The sequence below is a fragment of the Arvicola amphibius genome, chromosome 4 (assembly GCF_903992535.2).
Source record: "Arvicola amphibius chromosome 4, mArvAmp1.2, whole genome shotgun sequence".
Taxonomy (NCBI): domain Eukaryota; kingdom Metazoa; phylum Chordata; class Mammalia; order Rodentia; family Cricetidae; genus Arvicola; species Arvicola amphibius.
The window spans coordinates 118407222-118425118 of NC_052050.1; the positions used below are offsets into that span (position 1 = coordinate 118407222).

The 17897-nt window shown below is 46.5% G+C and overlaps 1 protein-coding gene across 2 annotated transcripts in view; it reads left to right on the plus strand.

Moving 5' to 3' along the window:
- Window positions 1-2162: 2162 nt before the first annotated feature.
- Window positions 2163-17897, plus strand: part of Galnt7 (polypeptide N-acetylgalactosaminyltransferase 7) — a 132348-nt gene continuing 116613 nt past the window's right edge. For both annotated transcript variants that reach the window (XM_038326729.1, XM_038326728.1), the window contains exon 1: window positions 2163-2324. In XM_038326729.1, coding sequence (XP_038182657.1) covers window positions 2199-2324 — 126 coding nt within the window. In that variant the 5' untranslated portion in view covers window positions 2163-2198. The remainder of the gene's footprint in view (window positions 2325-17897) is intronic.

Consider the following 17897-nt stretch of genomic DNA (forward strand, 5'->3'; position numbering starts at 1 on the left):
GGATAAATTTCAGAAACCACCACACTTTTAGGTTCTGACCTGTGGAATCCTGACAGCATTTATATAATAAACATGAGCTGATTATACTGTTTGGCAAAGACTGTGCGTGTGTTGGCAAGATGAGAAAACCCGCTCTGAATTCTAAGGACAGTGGACACCAGTCTTGGGCACTATAAGGCTTAAATGACAAACGTGGTTCATTTTGCACAGAACACCGGCTCAGAAACGTTATTCCCTTGCAATCTTACTTCCGAGGCCCAGGATGGCCTTTGAGGTGAAGGCACCACGTCACCATTCACTTGTGACTTCCTAACCTCTGAGACCACTGCTTCTCTGGTTCTCACTCAGTACCTCTCCCACTAGGTTCTAGTCTTTATTCTCTTCAGGCTTGATAAATTGGAAATCGGTCAGAGCAACAATCCCTACATACAGTCATTCACAAGGATTTTTGCCCATAAGCACTGACTCACCCATCGCATCATCTGCACTTCATCTTTTCGCGTGCACTTGGCCTCAGTTATTCCTTTTGACAATATTGTGAAGTATTATAATCATGATTTTGGCTGATAAGGGCTCTAGGCTTCTAGAGGCTAAGCATGACTTTTCTTGTCCCAGTCATTTAATGTAGCTTCTCGTTTTCCCAAGAAGTCTCTAGGAAGGCTGCCTGCCAGCAAATGTGGCAGAAAAGCATGTTTTAAGGTAGGCTTTCAGTTTCTCCTAAACAACGTTAACAACTCAGAGGAACATGGGCTTTTCCAACCATATACCTGTTCGTCAGCTTCTGACTTTCTAGCCTTTCACACATATTCGGGGCGGAGAGGCAGCTCCCATCACTCCTGTGAGGGGGACCACTTCTCACTATGCTCACAAGCATAAAGGGTCAGCTTCCCATTTTCCTAATGAAAAACTATCTCTGACTGAATGCGAGTACATATAATAATGCAGAGGAACTAAAAAACCAAGTTTCACTTGGTTTAAAGCAAAACAGATGCATGCAAACAAGGCAATATTAGGATTTAAAAGGTCAGTTTACGCCGTCCTAAAACCTGCTATCAACAAGCATTTGTTAAACAAATTGGGTAGTTTAGGAGTATGGCACACGCGGTAGACTGCTATAATGTGATTGACATCTTTGGCACAATGTACAAGGGAGAGGCGTGTAGCTAAACATTTGCCAATATCCTTCTCCCGAAAAGTCGGCTGTGAGAGAAGCAATGGTGAGTGTGTGGAATGCTTTAAAAACCCGAAATCCCTTTCCCCCCGGAGTAGAAACCCACAAGTTAATCAACAAGGAGGGTACTGCGTATTAGCTAGTCCACTTGGCTTTCCAATTAGCTCAAGAGAACAGGTAATACTGTATTTCCAAGGGAGCCCTCTCCAGTTCTGTGGTATTTGCACATCTCACCTGGGCCTTTCGGTTACAAATCCACCTCCTTAAGAAGCCCTATGAAAAAAACAAGATCAATAAAAAAAAAATCCAGCTATAAATCAGCCACGTGGAGCTACTGCTGCAGCAGCGGTAGCTGACTTCCTGGTTTGCTTCCTGCAAGCCTCAGGCAGGGGAGATCGGGCAGTGGGCGTCAGGAAGTGAAGGGCCGCCTAGTAAAGGCTGCAGGTCCACCTGAGGGGCGACGGGTGGTGGCGGCATCCTGGGAGGGCACGGGCTTGGTCACGGACAGAGTTTTTAGTCCACGATACTATAAAAGTTTGGGGACCTGGAAGCTTTAGGAAGCCGAGCTGTAGGGCAAAGGCTAAGACCAGACCTGGGGGGAAAGTGTTGTTAGTTCCAAGGTTACTAGGGACTCGCGGGGGAGGGGGGGTTCTCGCGGTCGCGGGTGGAGTTGGGAGGGGGGACTGCGGAGCTAGAGCGGGCAGGTAGAAAGAAAGCCTGGAGAGCCAGCCACTCCGGCCGGTCGGAGCTCTGCGGAGGGCGCCGGAGGGGAGGGGGGTGCAGCAGCGGAGCGCAGAGGCAGGCGCGGGGAGGGGGCGGAGGGGGAGAGCCAGGGGAAGGTAAAGCCGAGGGGAGTTCCGGATCTGGAGCTGGAGAGGGCAGGCGGTGGGGAGGGCGGCGGGCGTAGCGATCCGGGTGGGGGAAAAAGGAGGAGGAGGAGGAGGAGGGCCGGGGGAGGGGGAAGAAGGGAGGGGAGAGCGGTGGCGGCGGCTGCGCCGGGCTGTGTGTCTCTCGCCGCCGGAGGAAGATGAGGCTGAAGATCGGGTTCATCTTACGCAGTTTGCTGGTGGTGGGAAGCTTCCTGGGGCTCGTGGTCCTCTGGTCTTCCCTGTCCTCGCGGCCCGACGACCCGAGCCCGCTGAGCAGGATGAGGGTGAGTGACCCGCCCGGCCCCCCTCCGGCAGCGGCGACCTGCAACTTGTTTTGTTTGCGCGCGCGTGTGGCGGGAGCGAGGGGCGGCGGGGTCGCGGCCGCGTGGGCGCCGCAGCTCCGCAGGTGGTGCTGGCCCGGCGCCGGCCGATCGGGGGCGCCTAGCCCCACACCGCGGGTACCCCCCTTGGCCGCCCGCCGGCCCGCCCCCTGGCCGCCCCTTCCTCCCGCGCGTCCCCGCCCCGGGTTCCGCGCCGTCACCCGCGCTGCTGCTGCTGCGGCGGCGACAGCAAAGGCGGACGCTCTAACGCCGGGACTGCTGGGACGCAATCGCGGGACAGAGTCGGGTCCCTGGAACCGAGGCTGCTCCGTGTCCGATTCGGAGCAGCGAACCCCGCGGTGGCGGCCGGAGGACGCGGGGTTGGTCCCAGCTGCGGCCTGTGGCGCGTGCAGGCCTGCAGGAGGCGAGATGCCGCCGCCGCCGTGGTCCGGTGGAGCAGGCCCCGCGGTCCAGCCTCCCCGGAGGTCCCCGCCCAGCCCGGGTGCTCGCCCCGGGGGCGCCACCAGCTTGTCCGCGTCGGGTTCCAGCCCACAGCGCCGCCTCCCCGCAACTCCCGTGGCCGGGAGCCGGGTGCGACATGCCGCTGAGGCCTCGCCCGGCACCCGCTGTCCCTTCGATTCCCGGACGGGAGAGACACGGGTCTCCACCCCGATCGGCGTCCCCGCACCCGGGCGCCGGGAACCCCCCCCTCCCCCTCCGCTCGCGGAGCTCTCGGGTTGTCCTGCGGATCCCGAGCGGGCTGCTCTCCGCCCCGGGCCCTGGCTGGGCTGCTCCGGCCAAGGACCTAACTTGTGCCGGCTGCCCGTCGCTGCCCCTTCCATCAACCTGACGCCGAGAGGCGCGCTCCGCTGGGACGCATCCGTCTGCCGCCCTCGGCGCTGGTGTTAGCCTTGACAGTGCTGGGCTTTGAGGGTTTAGTCAAGCTGCTGCGAACTTTAGTTACCGGGATCCGGCCGCTGCGCTACACTCACCCAGCAGTTGGAGGCGCGAACTGCCCTGCTCCCACCTCCCCAGGTTGACCCACCCCCACCCTTAGCCAAATGAACCGTTACAGCCCCCGCCCCCAGCCCTCAGTGCCCACTGCCTGAGTCCAGGTCAGACGCCGAAGGGAGTGGAAGACAACTAAGGGTTCCGGGACACAGAAGCTGAGCAGTCGTGGGAGGAGTCTAGTCAGGTGCCTTTAGCAAAATGAGCGTTGCATCTACGCGATGTGTTTGATTAACTTTACTTTTGGAAAGTTAGCGTCAGGAAGTTGAGTGTAAAAGCTTGTGACGACCGTCCAAGAAGACTCCCAGGAGGAGGTCCCCTTATCAGTTGTTGCTGACGTGGCAACTTAGTCTGTAAGTTGCTGTACTTGAGAATGACTTCACTGGAGGTGGAGCCCCACCTAAGTCACCAAAATTGATAAAACAATTAAATTTTCCTTTTCGGTGTGTTTGCAGTGATGGCTGATCTTTTTTTTTTTTTTAAATCATGGTTGCTCTCAAAGTGATTCAATGGGATGAATATTGAAATTTATTTTTTCTCAAGTCATCCAATACCGTTTTATAAAAGGGCTCTGTATAATATAATATATAATATAATATAATAGTGCTGAAACTCCTAACCCCCATTTTTATGAGAAGAAAAAAGGAAAACCTGCCAAAGCTAGTTATGTTCAAAATGTCCTGTAGCTCTGATCCTTTTAAAGCCAAGCTTAGGCCCAGCAAGGTGAAGCCTGCCTATAATCCCAGCGTTTGGGAAGCTGAAGAAGTCACTCTTGGCTATGTATCAAGTTCAAGACCAGCTGGGGCTCCATGAGACTCTAGTCTCAAGAAGCTGGAAAAAGAAGTGGAGGCATTTCATAGCACCCTTCTAGATAGCTTATTAGTGTTGATATGTATAAACTATCGTGCCCACCTGTCTGTGAGGTAAGCATGGCTCGATTTTTTTTTTTGCCCACTGTATTTGATAAGTTTGTCTGTGGATCTAGTATAACTTGTCATTTCTGTAATTTGCCAAAGACAAACTAAGAATTTTTTTCAACATTTACCTGCACATGAAAAAGAATGCTTTGTGTCAGGAGACGATGCCTTACTAGCAAATAGTAGCCTATTCAGTTTAGGGTGTCGATGTCACAAGCGTGCAAATCAGGGACTGTTACTTCCCTATAATAAAATCAACCTAAGGGTTCTTGAGATTCAGTGTTGGGTGAGGACCAGTTAGGGAAGACTCAGATGCGGACTCCAAGATTTTCCCTCTGCCTTCTGGTACTTTTACAGTGTGCCTGCAGGTCCTTCCATCCATTGAGAACCTGCTTCTCCTGGATGTAGGTCTGTACCTGCCCTCTTTGATCCCTCCAGAAGGCCTGAGCTAGGCTAGAATGACCTACCTACCTTGCCAAAAGAAAGTTCTGTCTATGCTGCCACCAGTTTTGCTGGGCTCTGTCCAGCCAGGGCCACTTCTGTCTTGTACTGTTGGTGTTAATGGAACTACAGAGTCCTTTAAAGATTCCTTTGTGTTCATTTTGAGGAACAAGTGAAGTGAAAACAAAATTCTTTTTGAGCCTCTTACTGTTTTTCTGGAGTGAATGATATTTAAAATGACCTAAGCATTTTAATCTGATTTGTTTTATTTTTGGAGGCAGGATCTCTTGTAGCTTAGGCTGGCCTTGAACTCTCTACATAGCTGAAGATGACCTTGACCTCTTTATCTTTCTGCCTCTACCTCCTAAGTGTTGGGATTACAGTCATGTATCAAGATGCTGGGTTTGTGGTGTGCTTTGTCAACTGAGTTATAGCTACAAATCTATCATATGATTATTTTTGCTGATATATTCCCAACGTATGGTGCTAACTAGTAAGGAAACACTTCTTGCTTTAACATTATGGGTCTTGCAGCCTAGAGAGAAATATACATGTTAGTCAAGCTGTCACAAATATACAAATACAACTGTTCCCTGAAAGAAACACATGAATACACGTGTGTTACAACGGAAAACCTTAGGAGGCAAGAATATGGAGAAGTTTAAGCATGCAAGTCTTATTTAATAACTGCCTTCTGAGCTGAACTCTAAAAATTTGGCCAAGAGTAGTTGTTGAACTGGGGGATGGGGCAAGAGGAGCCGCGCGTGTGCAAAGTTTCTGAGAAAAGAAGTAGCCAGGATAAGGTGAGAAGCTGGGGGGTCAATATAGAGGAACCATGGGGAGGGAGACTAGGCAGAGTGATGCTGCAAAGGGCTGGATTTTGGGGACCGTGAGAAGAGTTTACATCTTAAGTGTGGGAAGCCACTGACGGATTAAGTAGGGGAAGGCTTGGCAATATTTGTGTCTTGGGACAAGCACTGTAGCTCCCTGCAGGAAGTGTGCGTGTGCTAGTTTGCAGAGCAGATAGCAGAAGTCTCATAATAATAGTTCAGGTCATGTATGACATTGTTTGGCCAGGTGGTTGTTGAGATGAAAGAAACGGTTTCAAGAGCAGCTGAAGATGCAGACACCGGGAGTTGGTGGATGGATGTGGAAGGGGCCATTTCAGGAAGTCTAGGGTGACAAGTGTTCGTTACATCAGGACATTAGGGAGGCAAGGTTTAGACATTCTAGTTGTAGTTTACAGGAAAGCTTATTCTTAACTGGGTGTTTTAAGGTCGTCATTTATTAAGATCTTGTGTTTAGACTTGAAGAGAGCAGAACATTCTTTTAATTAAATAGAGCGAGTGTGTTTCAGAGTGACACCATTTTCCCCAGGTGTTACCCCTGACCGTTTAATGCTGGATTGTAAGCTCTGGAAAGAGAGGTTTGTAGTGGAAATGTTGACAGACCATAGCTTTAGAGTTTCTGTTCAGATGTTCAGTACTGGGCAGACCTGTGCGCAAAATGATCATTTTTTTGTACAGTGGTCAAGCACCCTAAATTCAGGGCGTTTGTGATAGGACTAACTCAGCAGCTATTTCTCTGCAAGAGGATTTGTGTGAGAAACATGGTGAGAAGATGAAAGTAATCTAGCTTACCTGGGTGTTCCTGGCTGGATTGACGGATCTCAGTGAGGTAGTGCCAGTCACTTCACCCCGTGATGATGCTCTTCACTGTGAGACCTTGTTCAAGTGCAAGTGCCATTTGCTTGAAACTGTCACTTAGCAAGAACAGAGCCTCCAGTGGCCTTCCTCCAGAGAGGCCTTATGTTTTTTTAGCCACTTTCCATTTCCAACTGCCCGGCTCCCACACAGAAATAAAACCTCCAGGTTATTAAGTCTTTGGAATTTGAGTTCACAGATTATCCAAAGGCTGACCTCCACATTGTGTGTCTGTGTGTGTGTGTGGGGGGGGGGGGAGTCAAAAACTTTTTTTTTAAGCTTCAGAACACTGACTGAGCCTGAATCTTGTTCCCTGATCATAAAGTGTCTCTGCTCTCTCCTTGGTGCTGAATTTATGGGAGACTGATTATTGTTGTTGTTGTTGTTACTTTTATTTTGTCAAATAACATAAAGTGAGGTGCTGCATTTATTTCTGACTCCTCTATAAACAGATCCCCAGCTCTCTGCATTCGTTGGTTCTGTGGGAATGGTTTTCTGTTGAGAGACTTGTCAGGGTCGGGTACCACCGCCCTTTCAGCTGTGCCCCCATCTGCCCCTTACTTAGTCCATAGAGGCTGCTCCTGGGATACAAAGTACAAGTCCCCCTTCTCTACTTTGCAAAAAGAAACTAACGAAACAAAGCTGTTCCTTAATCCAGTAGTCATATGAGGAAAAACACCAGGGCGTCTCAAGGAACTGTGTCCTGGTGTGTTTTCCATTGCTGTGGTGAACACCATGACCACAGCAGTTTGCAAGGGAAGAGTGTATTTCAGCGTACCCTTTACAGTCTGCCAGTGAGGAAAGGCAAGGCAAGAAGCGGGGGTCAGAAACTGAAGCAGAGTCTCGGATAAGGACTGCATACTGCAGCTGCCTCACTTACCCTCCTAGGATCAGGAACGACACCGCTCACAGTGGACTGGGCACTCCCACACACATTCATCCGTAATCAAGAAAACGCCCCATAGATTTAACTGTAGGCCAGCCTGATGGAGGCGTTTTCTCAACTGAGGTCAAGTTGACAAATAAATAGGTAAATAAGTAAAACAAAAACGTAACCGGCACAAAACGTTTTGTTAGTAACAATTGGTGGAGGCGGCTTAAAAAAATAGCCCTTTGGAGATTGCACAGTCTTTATAGTAAAGAAGGAACGAGAACTGTGGAACAGCAGTTGGATTGGGATCGCTACTTTGTCTGGTAGGCTGACCATGTGGAATGGGAGGTAAGAGCCGGAGAGCGTGGATTTCTGTCTAAGCTGCATCGTGCCAGGCTGTAGGATATTGGATAGAAAGAAATGAATGCATCAGGAATGGAAGGCAAAATTTTCAATTTGAGCCACTAGTGAACGAGCTGTTTGCAGATTCTAACTTAGTAGTTATTTAAAAAAAAAATGGTCAGCAGAATGTGAATAGCTGAGTGCAGGGAAATTATGATCATTCAGCTTCAAAGCAGATAATTGTCTTTGTTCATATTTTGAATGCTAATTCTTACTCCCGAAGATTGAATGTACAGTCTGACAACAAAAAAGTAGCAAAACAAAGAATTTGGATCTCTCGTGTGCAATTGATGAAGGCCACGAATGGAGCAATGGTATAATTTTTTTATTAAGGTACAAGAGGAGAAGGGTGAAAAAGTTGCAGGAATTGGGAGGCGCTGATATTGTAATAAGCAGGGATGGGAGTCTGAACTGCAGCCACCAAGGTGTTCCAGCACAGTGAACTGGATGAGGGACACACAAGTGAGGGTAGAAACAGGCAGTTTACTAAGGAAGAAAAAGAAATCACTCTTGGACGTTGAAGTGGGATAGCGAGCTGGGGCAGGCTCTCAGAAGCCCCGCCGCTGACAGTTGAGACCCTTTACATTATCCGCCTGGCAAAGAACCTTCTCCTCAGGACGCATGGCGTGAGCTCTTCTCCTACGAGCTGTTTGTTCCCTTAGCTTAGGTGGGGAAGAATTTCCAGTTTTTCTCTGCCAACTAACTGGCTTTTCTCATATGTCAATCTTGATACTCCTCTTGCCACACCTCTAGTCTCTTGCTATCATATTATACACATGGTACTCATCCAACATTTGTATATCACAGTTTTGAGAGTTTACTAAATGTTATACGTTGCTATGGGGGTTGGAGGTGATGTTTTTTTAAGTCTTGACCTGTGTCTGTATGCGTGCGTGCGTGTTTGCATGCGAGAAAGAGAGAGAGGGAGGGAGGGAGGGAGGGAGGGAGGGAGGGAGGGAGGGAGAGAAGGATATAGACATCTTAACACCTCCCAACCCTCAGCTTCCCATTTGCTCAAAATAATTTGTTGAGGCCTTTCTCTGTGCCACCAGGCTGTCCTCTGGAGATGCAGAAATGACAAGAACATTGGGTCTCTTCTAAGAGAGATGAGCCACGTGACTGTGTGGTTGACTATGTAGCAGTCACAAAAAGGAGGTCTTTAAAGTCCAGAAGGAAACAAAGGGGAGAGCCTTTAGATAGCAGCAGAATGTCAGTGGGGTTAGACCGGCTGGAGAGGCAAGAGAGAACCAGACTGCCTGGGCCTGCTGAGACCAGAAAGCAGGTCAGTTTTTATTGGTGAAGAACGGTGGGCTATGATTGGAGAAGAGAGTTCTGGCCACATTTCGAAGGCAATTCAATGAGCAGTTCAGGAACTGGGTGGGGTTTTGTTGATTTAGCCTTCAAAGTAACTTTGGAGGCTTTTGAAGTGAGGAGGAACAGACAGTAACCTTTACATATCAACGCTTATTTAACAATTTACTTTGAATATTTGAAATATCTACTAAGTTCTTTCCATTACTTCTTTGCTCTAGGTCTTGGTCATACTACACTGTTTTAAGTAGTAGCCACAGTAGTGGCTACCACGTATTGAATTCTTATTTTGGATCAGATAAATATTCTCTATAGTGTGTTAATCGTGACAACCTTTGAATGCCAATTTTTATGTAACCTGACTGTACAGATGAAGCTGTCTCAGTGAACCTCTCATTTGGGATTATTGTCCTAACAAGCGCTAGGCCAGGGTCAGCGTTACACCCTCTGTGTTGGTTAGCATTTTCAGCACTGCAATAAAACACCTAAGCTAAGCAACAAGGAAAGATGTATTTTGACTCACTGTTTCAGAGGTTTCAGTGTCATGGGAGGGAGAACAGATGGAGAAGACTAGCTCACACTGTGTCAAGGAAGGGGGGTGGGACGGCTAGGGTCAGGGCTAGTGGCCCCCAAGGGCATGCTCCTGTTAACCTGCTTTGCTATCTAGGTCCTACCTCCTTGTTTCTGCCACCCCCTCAGGATTCACTCACTTCTCCAGTTTATCAGTTAGTCACCAGCCAAGCTCTCGCACTACCCAGGAGCCTGTGCAGACACCCCATAGTCGATCGTCAACACTCACCCTTCACCACTGACCTTAAGGCCTTCAGATGGAGCATAGTGGAATTGATGGTCTGCGAACTATAGCAGGATTGCTGCAGACAAACACCGTGACAGCTAGTCAGGGAAGCCTGCCTTGGGAATCCGAGGTAAGAGTGTTCCCAGCAGAGGGAACAAGAAGCACAAAATCCCCAAGTTTGGAGTGAGAAACAGAAAGGTCAGCGCAGCTGAGAAGTCTCCCTTCGAGGGAGTATGGCACTTGATGAACTTAGAGGTGCAGTCTGAGGTCATGTGGTCTGCTATTAGAATGGTTGTTTATTTCAGTTTATAATCTTTGTCCTTTAGCCATTATTACCCTTTCGCTATCAAGTGTCCTGAGTGGCACAGTAAACGGATGACGATCTCACTTACAAGACCCGATCTTAGATAAATAGAATCACATACACCGGCAACAGATTTGCAGGCCAGATGTGAACAGCTGTACCGGCTGAGAAGAGAACTGTAGCAGCTGACCCCCTGGGTCTGGTGGGGTCACAGAGAACCCGTATCTACTTTCATTTGGACTGGATCTCAGCACGATGCGTGTTTTTTAAAAGGGGACAAGTTGGGGGTACCACAGAGGAACAGCGTGTTTAAAAGCATGAAAATCCATGGCCATTCTTGGAGATCATAGAAAAATGAACAAATCTGAGCCCTGAAAGACTGAGTTATATATATTGTTAGAGCTGAGTGGTAAGGAAAAATCTGGAAACAGAGTCCAGGCTAAATGCCAGCAGAAGATAATCGTCTCTAGAGACTAAGATAAAGTTTACCCAGGAGAGGGGCACAGAGGCTGAGTACAAATGAGGTAAGGTTGTGGGAGGAGAATTGCTCTAGAGTGGAGGACGGATACTTGATGAGAGAGGAGGCCTATGGATTTAAGATTCCAGCCAAAGTGTGGAAAAGGTGATTGTAGGGTCAGGGTCACCAGCAGACTCAAAGGCCACAGTATTGGCATGGGGCTGGCTAAGAAAGACATGCCAGTGGGCATGCGAGTGCTGCTCCCAGTAAACAACTTTCACTGCTTTGGCCATGAGACGCAGGGTCTGTGTAACATCTTCAGCAGATCTCAGTAAATGGATTGACTCGAGAACTGGCTCACATGAAGAAGTTCAAGTAGTAAAGAGTGCATCCTGGGAAATACAGAGGAGACGAGTATTATCAGAAAACTGTTACAGAGCCGGGCGGTGGTGGCGCACGCCTTTAATCCCAGCACAGAGGCAGGCGGATCTCTGAGTTCGAGGCCAGCCTGGTCTACAAGAGCTAGTTCTAGGACAGGCTCTAGAAACTACAGGGAAACCCTGTCTTGAAAAACCAAAAAAAAAAAAGAAAACTGTTACAGTCGTAGAGGGACAGAAGGGTTGCATCTGATAAGGTGCCTATCTCCCTCTGCATTCCACTGTGTACGTATAGACATGTTTATGTGTTTGAAGTTGATGTGTAGTCTATAATTATAATACCATGATAATGCATATACTAGATATTATGATAATATATATTATGCATTTTGTGCTTTTCAGTCAGAACTCCTGTGACTTAAAGCTGTCAAAAAAATCATTTTACTTTTTAAGTTAGAAAGGAAACTTGATGCCAAGAATATAAGGCCAAGTGTTAGCTTCTCATACTTTCGTTTGACTGCTGTGTATTTGCGGGAGGGGAGGGGGCAGAATAGAAAAATGTCCTCAGCATTTCAGCAATCTGGGTTTTTTTAATTATGATTTTTTTGAGATTATGATATAGCAAAGTGTTTTTAAAGCTGGGGTTTACCGTTTCACTACAGTTTAGTCCATTGGGCTTGAGAGCCGCAGGCAGCTTGAACTCCAGCAGCCCAGGGCTTCATAAACCCTTCTGAAGGAGGGAGAACTAACTTGCAGTTACTTCATTTGCTAGGAATCCTGAATATTTCAAAATGAGAAATGCTCCCCCTTCTACCCTATTATGCATTCCCCCGTGAGCTCCCCAGTCTTCCTAGTGCTTCTGTGCATCTCCCAGAGAAGCATTTGACATGCCAACAGGGAAGCTTGCTTCAGTTCACCGGATACAAGAACCCGAACACCGAAACTTGACGGAACAAAATTCGCTTTGCATTATCTAATTGGATTTCGAGGTTTGCTGCAGCGTAGTCCTGCTCCTCAAATCTAGAAGGTACAATTAACTGCAGTATAATATCAATACCAACTAGCCTGCTAATAGGCAGCTAAGCAGAGCAATTGGAATTTGTTATTACCAAGATTTTTTTTAAAAAACTGGTAAATTAAAATTAAATCACACACTACCGGGAGCCATTCTGTAAGAGAATAGAGCTCTAATCATTTTTTTAATCTTTTAATTTTTATTGATTCTCTGGGTTTCAGGATACATTTGACCTCAGGAGATATGATACTCTCTTCAATAGCAAGCTTGCATATTTAACAATTGGCTGGCCTGGATGTAATTTTAGCATTTGTAGAATTTTTTTAAGGGTGTGTGTGTGTGCCTGAATGTATTTATGTGCACTGCATGTGTGCCTAGTTACCTACAGGCCAGAAGAGGGCATCAGATCCCCTGGAACTGTAGTTGTGGGTGGTTGGGTGTTGAGAACTGCACTCTGTTCCTCTACAAGGGCAGCAAGCCCTCTTAGCTACTAAGCAAGCTCTCTAGGCCTCCATTAGTGGGGCTTTGACAAAATTGTTTTATAATATGCTGTAGTGTTTACATACTGACTTCCACACTGTGTGTCTGCATTATATAAGGGCTTGGTATTAGGTAGTCATTCGCAGGGAAGCTGCCTCTGATAGTTTTGTCAACTTGACATGACCTGAACTAACCAGGGGAGAGAGTCTCAATGACAGATTGTCTGGATCAGGTGGACATATGGGTATGTCTCTGGGGGTTATCGTGACAACAGTTTTCAGCCTGTGAGTCACAACTTCCATAGGGGTCCCACATCGGATATGTTGTGCATCGGATACTTACATTACAGTTCATAACAGTAGCAAAATTATAGTTATGTAGCCACGAAACAATCTCATAGTTGGGGGGGGGTCACCACACGAAGAACTGTATTAAAGGGTCGCAGTGTTAGGAATGTTGAGAACCTCTGTCTTAATTGACATGGGAAGGACCCAGCCTAACAGGGGGCCTTCGCATCCCCTGGGTTTGGTGCTGTTTTATGAGGGTGGAGGAAGCAGGCGGAGCATCCATGCCTTCCTTCTCGCTGTGACGCTGTGACATGCTCACTGTTTTAGGCTGCTGGTGCCTCGACTGCTCTGCTGTGACTGACAGACTATGCCCTGGTTTTGTGAGCTAAAATTAACCCTTTCTCCCCTGGGTTGCTCTGTGTCAGGGTTCTTCCTCACAGCAACAGAAACGAAGCTAGAACTCTACCAAACTTCCTCCCGGTCAGTGTGTAAGTGTGCGGCTTTTCTGTGTCCTGGATTGTTTGTGTGTCTCCTCTGACTTCTGATTTTCCTTTCAGTAAAAACACCAAAGAGGAAGAAGCAAGAAAGAAGGGTGGAAAGGAAGAGAGCTAACACTGCAAACATTAGCCCTTCCCTTTAATGATAGGAAGGTGTGCACTTAGCGTCCAGGTGTGAAGGCCTGCCTCCTCCCAGGAGTCCTTGATTTAAACTAACCCAGGGATGCTGGCTATTAAAATACAACAATAGTGGCAAACTCTTAGTGTAACAAAGGAGACACTTGGGATATTTTACAGAATGTTAGGAATTAACAGTTATAAGAGGTAAAACTACAGCCACATCAATGCAGTATCTTTATAGTTGTCTGAGAGTATACATTTTGGTACGTTCATTTAGAAGGCTAAGTAATTTTTTTTTTTAGCACAGACTAGTGAGGCACAGTTATGTATTATGAACAGAGTCCTAAGGCACGTGCTTGGAGTACTCCAGAAACTTTTGCGCATCAGCGTTTACTGTTGAATTTGAGGTAACTCTTTCATACACATCCCAAAAAGATTTTACCTTTTATGTATTCTGTGTGTGATTCTGTGCACGTGTGTACACAGGTATATGTGGGTGTCCTAGGAGGCTGGAAGAGATCATCGGATCCCCCAAAGCTGGAGCTCCCTGCAGTTGGGAGCGGCCCAGCTTGGGTGCTGAGAACTAGGCCCCAGTCCTCTGAAAGAGCTGCAAGTGCTCTTAATTGCTGAGTCAACATTCATGGGCATCTACTGTCTCATAGACAATCCAGCCACTAACTCGGGTGAAAGTAGGCGAGCAGTAGGCTGAAGTGAAGTGGCAGCTGTGTGCATTGGTAGGTCCCTGTGAGCACGTCCAGGTATCAGACGCGACAAGGGGAACATGAGATGGGAGCCTAATTCTTTCAGGCTTGTAGTTTGTAGTCAGTTATACAGACATTTTATAATCCGGTGAGGTTAAGTCAGTTAAGAAATTATACTTGTTTTAACGCCGCTGTGAAATGTGTGTTTGTGAGTGAACTTTTCTTCCTAGAAAAATGTACCCTAGAATGTTTTGTATTGTCCTGGAAGTCTTTGTCTTCAGCAGCCTGTATACGTATAAAGGTGCAGCCTGTATACGTATATATCTGTGTGGCCACTGTTTGTTTTGAGATGGGACTTTATGTATCTCACGGTGATCTGAGCCCCGATAGTGGTCTTGAATGCTGGTCCTCCTGCCTGTAACTCTTGAGTGCTGAGATTACCGACATGCCTCTACACCTGGTTTCTATAGCGCTGGGGACTGAACCCAGGGCTTCCTGCATCCTAGGCAACCACTGTGGGAACTCATCCGCAGCAGCGCCCAGCCCCAGCCCTAGGAGATGGGTTTTACTATACTGACTTGCAATGGTTGAAATGGGTACACAACCTCTACAATGAGTTCTCGTGGCAAATTCAGTGTTTTTGCCTTGCTGCTTGTGTTAGATAATTTGATTATGCTTCTTAAAATCCAACTAATCCTACAGAATTAATATTTTAATCTCTAATACAGCAAGGTAAGCTATGTAAGTCTTAGTATTTGTTTCCTTTACAATTGGGTTGAAAGGTTTTACATCTTTTCTTTGAAAGAATCCATTTAAAACGCCCTGTTCAAACATCTACTAATTCTTGCCAGAGTGATTTAAAATGAATAAAAAGTCCATTAGATTTTGGCAAATATGTTCTCAAATTATGATGTAGAATAAATGACTACAAAGTGCTTTTTAGCGTGGTGGACTAGAAATGACTGAAATGTTATTACTTTATACATTACAAAATTTTTTTTTACTGTGCTAGATGTTTAGTTTAAAAAAACTAAAAGATCACTAAGACTGTGGACTTTGGTAAGTTGAAATCCAGTTGTTTTTTTTTTTTTCAGCATTTTTACTATGGATTGCTAGAGTAAGGAAATGCAGGTATGTAGTTTAATTAACTGTAGTTCCTTGTATGATGCCTTCAGAGGAGACTCTAAGCCTGGTGTCTGTCTGAGAAGGCTGGAGGATGATGTTTCTATAGTAGTTGGCCACTAAACTTGCCCGTAGTGCAGAGAAATGATGATGGCTAAGAAAAAAAAATATGGTTAGCAAATAATTTACATATGTTTAGCAAGCAAATAATTTCCTAAAATTCTCTCTTCGAAAGAGGATAATTTTTAATCTTAGTATTTTAAAGAAATACATTTTCTGTGTGAATTGGTAACTGCTATTCTTTTTTCTTTTGTTTTCTCACAATGCTTTTTTTTGCCTATTTATTATATATTTTTTATTTTACATCCAGGCTGCAGTTTCCAGTCCCTCCCCTCACCACCCCTCTGCCATCCCATCCACTTCTCCATTTCTGTGTATGATTTTGATGGCAGGCCTCTCATGGATGTCAATAAAACGTTTGTCATATCAGGTTGCAGTAAGACTAAGCACCTCCTATTGTATTAAGACTGCTCAAAGTGACCCCATATGAGGAGTAAGGTCCCAAAAGCCAGCAAAAGAGTCAGAGACAGCCCCACTCCCACTGTTAGGAGTCCCACAAGAGGATCAAGCCACACAACTGTCACATATATGCAGAGTGCCTGGGTCTGTCCCATGCAAGCTCTGTTGTGGGTTCGGTCTCTGTGATCCCATGATACTGGATCCTGGGAGGTTTCTTGTGTTGTCAGGTGCCCTGACACATCTGGCTCCTACAATCCTTTCTCCCCCTGTTTCTACAGGATTCCCTGAACTCTGCCAAATGTTTGGCTATGGGTCTCTGTGTCTCTTTCTATCAGTTGGTGGATGAAGCCTCTCTGATGACAGTTGGACTAGGCACCAATCTGGTCACAGGAGATGGCCAGTTCACTCCTACTCTTCTTGTGGTCAACAAATTTAGAATCAACAAAGCACACTTAACATTTATGTCATAAAATAAGTGCAGAATACATGAAAGTACAGTACAATCTTGAAGGGTAGTATCAATCTGCAGGGTCAAAAATACCACACCCTTCCCCTGACCTTGGTGTGGTCTCAGTTTGAGAAAAGAGTTGATGGCATTATGACCAGTCAGAGTACGTTTATATCGTGTGGATTGTCTCACGTTGCTTTTTCCAAGGTTAGACTTGAAAATGGGAAGAGATTTCAATAAACATGGCTTCATTTTGTTTTCCATTAATTACTATCACAGAAACAGTGCAGGCTATTCCCCTGACTCCACTGAAGAAAATCCCAGCCAGAGTCTAATGAATAGATTCACTGTAGTACAATCATGGTTCATAAGAGATGGTTATATCATCCTTGACTTCTGTTCAATTAACGGGTTACACTGAGCAAACAGTGAATGTTAAAGTCTTCTTTATCGGCTGAGGAAAGGGCTCAGTGGGGAAAACGCTTGCTGTGCAATCATGAGGTTCTGAGTTTGAATCCCCAGAACCCTTGGAAAGCCAAGTATGGCAAAACCCACATCAGTCCTTATTCCCAGCGAGATGGGAGGCAGACAGAAGGCCTGTGGAGCTTGATTCAGCTATCAGGAGACTGTCTCAAACCAGGGAGAAGGCAAGGACTGACCCCTGACACTGTCTGGTCTCTATGTGCACCCTGCGATATGTGTGTTGACACAAGCTCGTGATCTCTCCCTCCTCCCTCACCTACACACACACACACACACACACACACACACACACACCACGTGGACATTGGCAGTAATCACATTCTAAAGATACAGCGAATGGCTTGAAACGTTCATTCTGATTTACATCCACTTTTAGCTTGTTTAACAGGTACTTGTGTTTAAAAGGGAGTATCCCTCATGTATGTTAAAAGACCTGATGAAATACAGAAAGCGGAAGGAAGCTTTTATAAATGATGGTAAGGAATAAACCCGTTTGGGGATATAGCAGAGATAATATGACGTTATTCAGCGCGGTTTTCGTTTTCTAACAGATTGAAACACCTTTCCTTCTGGTCCCTCAGTCGTCACAAAAACAACTGCCGTTTGTTTACTTAGTTCTTTGTTTCCATCCTTGGACAGAGGAATTTTTCCTCCATTTATGAGGTCTGGCCTGTGTTGAGTGGTCGATCAGTTTCTTTGGGTCCCAGTGGCTGTTAAATGTGAGAAGGATTCCTTCAAGGTCAGGTGTGAAGTGGAGGGACTTGGAGGGACACAGTCTATTCAGTAGAAAGTCCGGACTTGCCGTTGGGGCACACAGCCACGGGGGTACAGCCACGGGGGCACAGCCATTGGGGCACAGCCACGGGGGCACAACGTGCCTCTGGGCGCTCAGCCCAGCAGGTTCCTTACAATTGCCAGACAGAGAAGTTGCATTTTCGGAATATATCCAGCTCTCTCCCTTTCTCTCTTTTACCTGATTCTTTTTAATTAAAGATAAGTGAACCTTATAGCCTTGCTCACGAGCCAGTGCTAATGAGAGAATGCAGTTTCATTTCTCCAATTGAAGATAATGAGCCTGTTAAGTTTTGCTGTGTGGAATCTCTGCGTCCCCTCACACTCCACTCCTCTTACACTGCCCCTCTTTAAAAAAAAAATGAGACACAAAGCCTGTGAAATACCACGGGGTTTGCAAGGCCCCGGGTGAGTGATGGGAGCCCAGCATTGACTAGGAATAGGGGAACAATCAGAGGTGGTTTTTTTTTTTTCTCTTCACACAAA